The 2223-nt window shown below is 38.0% G+C and overlaps 1 protein-coding gene across 1 annotated transcript; it reads right to left on the reverse strand.

The window, feature by feature from the left end:
- Positions 1–972: 972 nt before the first annotated feature.
- Positions 973–1977, reverse strand: LOC119664440 (uncharacterized protein K02A2.6-like). The gene has a single exon (XM_038073930.1). It carries the CDS (start codon positions 1975–1977, stop codon positions 973–975), a length of 1005 nt encoding a protein of 334 aa, XP_037929858.1.
- Between the last annotated feature and the right edge of the window lie 246 nt (positions 1978–2223).

Here is a 2223-nt window from a genome sequence, read left to right on the forward strand (position 1 = left end):
AAGTGTATGTTTACTAATTTTTGGTTAATGCTAAACAAGGGTAACAACAACACATACCAGACAAATTTGCGGCACCCATAGATGGGTGCTCGAAAATCATTGCATTGTTCAAAGATGATTCTGAGAGTATTTATAAGACCTACACATGATCTGTTTCTGCGGAAGCCATGCTAATTTTCCCTTAAGATTTTTTCTGTAGCTGTAGAAATTCGCTCGAGGATAATTGTTGTGAACACTTTATTAGGTATAGATAGCAAGCAAATCACTCTAAAGTTATTGCAGTCGGAAGAGTCACCTTTCTTGGGAATTTTAGCCAGAAGGCTCTCATTCCAACTCCCCGGCATATTTTCTTCTTCTCAGATTTTCACTTTCTTCATTTACCATCAAGTCACCAAAGCCTATTTGGTTGTTCAAGATTTTCTTGAAATGTTCTGTCCATTTCTTGATTTGTTGCTCAGCGTTGGTAAGTACATTGCCTTGTTTATCTTTTATGAGTTTATCAGATTTGTTTGTTGTACCAGACAGACCTCTCATAATAGCATAAAGTATTTTCATATCGCTGTTTGCAGCTGCTATTTCCGCCTGCGTGGCTTGCGCATCTATCCATTTTCTTTTTTGTTATTGCATTTACACGACTTTTTGATACTTTTTGTGATGTCGATGAATTCTACTTTTAACACTTCTTTATCGGTTTTCGCTATATTTTCTGCAAGTATACTTATTTTCATACTTGTTCTCTGTTGCACTTTATCCCAGATACTTTCAGACATCCAAGGATTCTTTTTGTTACTAGTGTATCTTAATGTTCCATATCGTTAACATTTGGATTGCTGTTGAAGTAAATACAACCGACACGATTGACAGTTTATATTTAACTGAATTTTGTTTACATTTCATTATTTAAGATTGTTTACACTAATGCAAAACATACTAGATTATAGCACTTTCTCCGCCCTTAATTTTTGACAAAGTTTAAGTTTTTCTGAAATCGTCGGATTCAAATCGATTTACATCCTTCCGAATACGACCACTTTTTCGAAGTTGAACTACTTCGGTAGAACGTTCTTCACTAGGCATTAATGTTGATTGGCTAGATGAAGGCGGTGTGGCATTGATGAAATTTGGAGCGAATTCAAAAATTGGTTGTGAAGAGAGGTCAGAGCTACTTCTAGTTTTAAGCTGATTAACATGACGTTTGATGTAACCAAAAGATGTGTTCACTCGGTAAACCATTTTACCAAGTTGTTTCACAATAACTCCTTTTATCCATTTTTCCCCTCTTGCGTAGTTTCGAGCGAAGACGGGTTGCTTTAGACTGAATTTCATTTTCCGTTTCGAAGCTTCAAGGTGCTTCCTAGGCGATTCAAACAGTTGAGTCAACAGGGTACGAACAGGCCTTCCATCTAAAAGTTCTGCAGGTGATTTACCCTCCGAATTCGGCATTGCACGATATGTTGCAAGGTATTTTGATACAGCGAATTTGAGAGACAATCTATCGTCAATGTTTTTCTTAACAGCAGTTTTAAAAGATCTGACGAATCGTTCGGCTAACCCGTTTGAGGCTGGATGAAACGGCGCTGTTGTTATATGTTTGATGCCAAGTTTTGAGCAAAAATGTTTGAATGCTTCAGCTGTAAATTGCGGACCATTGTCACTTACGATGGTTTCTGGTATACCTTCCAGAGAAAATATAGAAGACAATGCTGATATGGTGTCAACCGTTGTTGTTGTAGATAGTTGTACAACGAACGGAAATTGCGAGAAAGCGTCGACACAAATTAGCCACATTGAATTACAAAATGGACCAGCAAAGTCGATATGTACTCTCTCCCAAGGTCGATCAGCTTCAGGCCAGCTTAAGTATTCACGTGCGTGAACAGGATTTGCAATTTTGCACACATCACAATTTTCAGTTAATTGTGCGATGTCTTTGTCAATATTAGTCCACCAGACATGTTGTCGAGCTAGCTGTTTCATTCTCGATACTCCCCAATGACCATCATGAAGAAGTTTAAGAACTTTCTGCTTAAGGGAGGCTGGAATGACAACCCGGTTGTACTCCGTCTGGAGGCAAAGCAAATTGTTGTTTAATATTAAAGCAAAGCGATGATTGAAAAATGATCGAAGATCAGCATCTTGAGGCATTAGCTTTTCAGGCCAACCGTTTGTAACGAGAAAATAAACTCGGCGAAGAATTGGGTCATTTCATTGATGTTGAAACAG

This window comes from Teleopsis dalmanni, chromosome 1 (assembly GCF_002237135.1).
Source record: "Teleopsis dalmanni isolate 2A chromosome 1, ASM223713v2, whole genome shotgun sequence".
Lineage (NCBI taxonomy): Eukaryota > Metazoa > Arthropoda > Insecta > Diptera > Diopsidae > Teleopsis > Teleopsis dalmanni.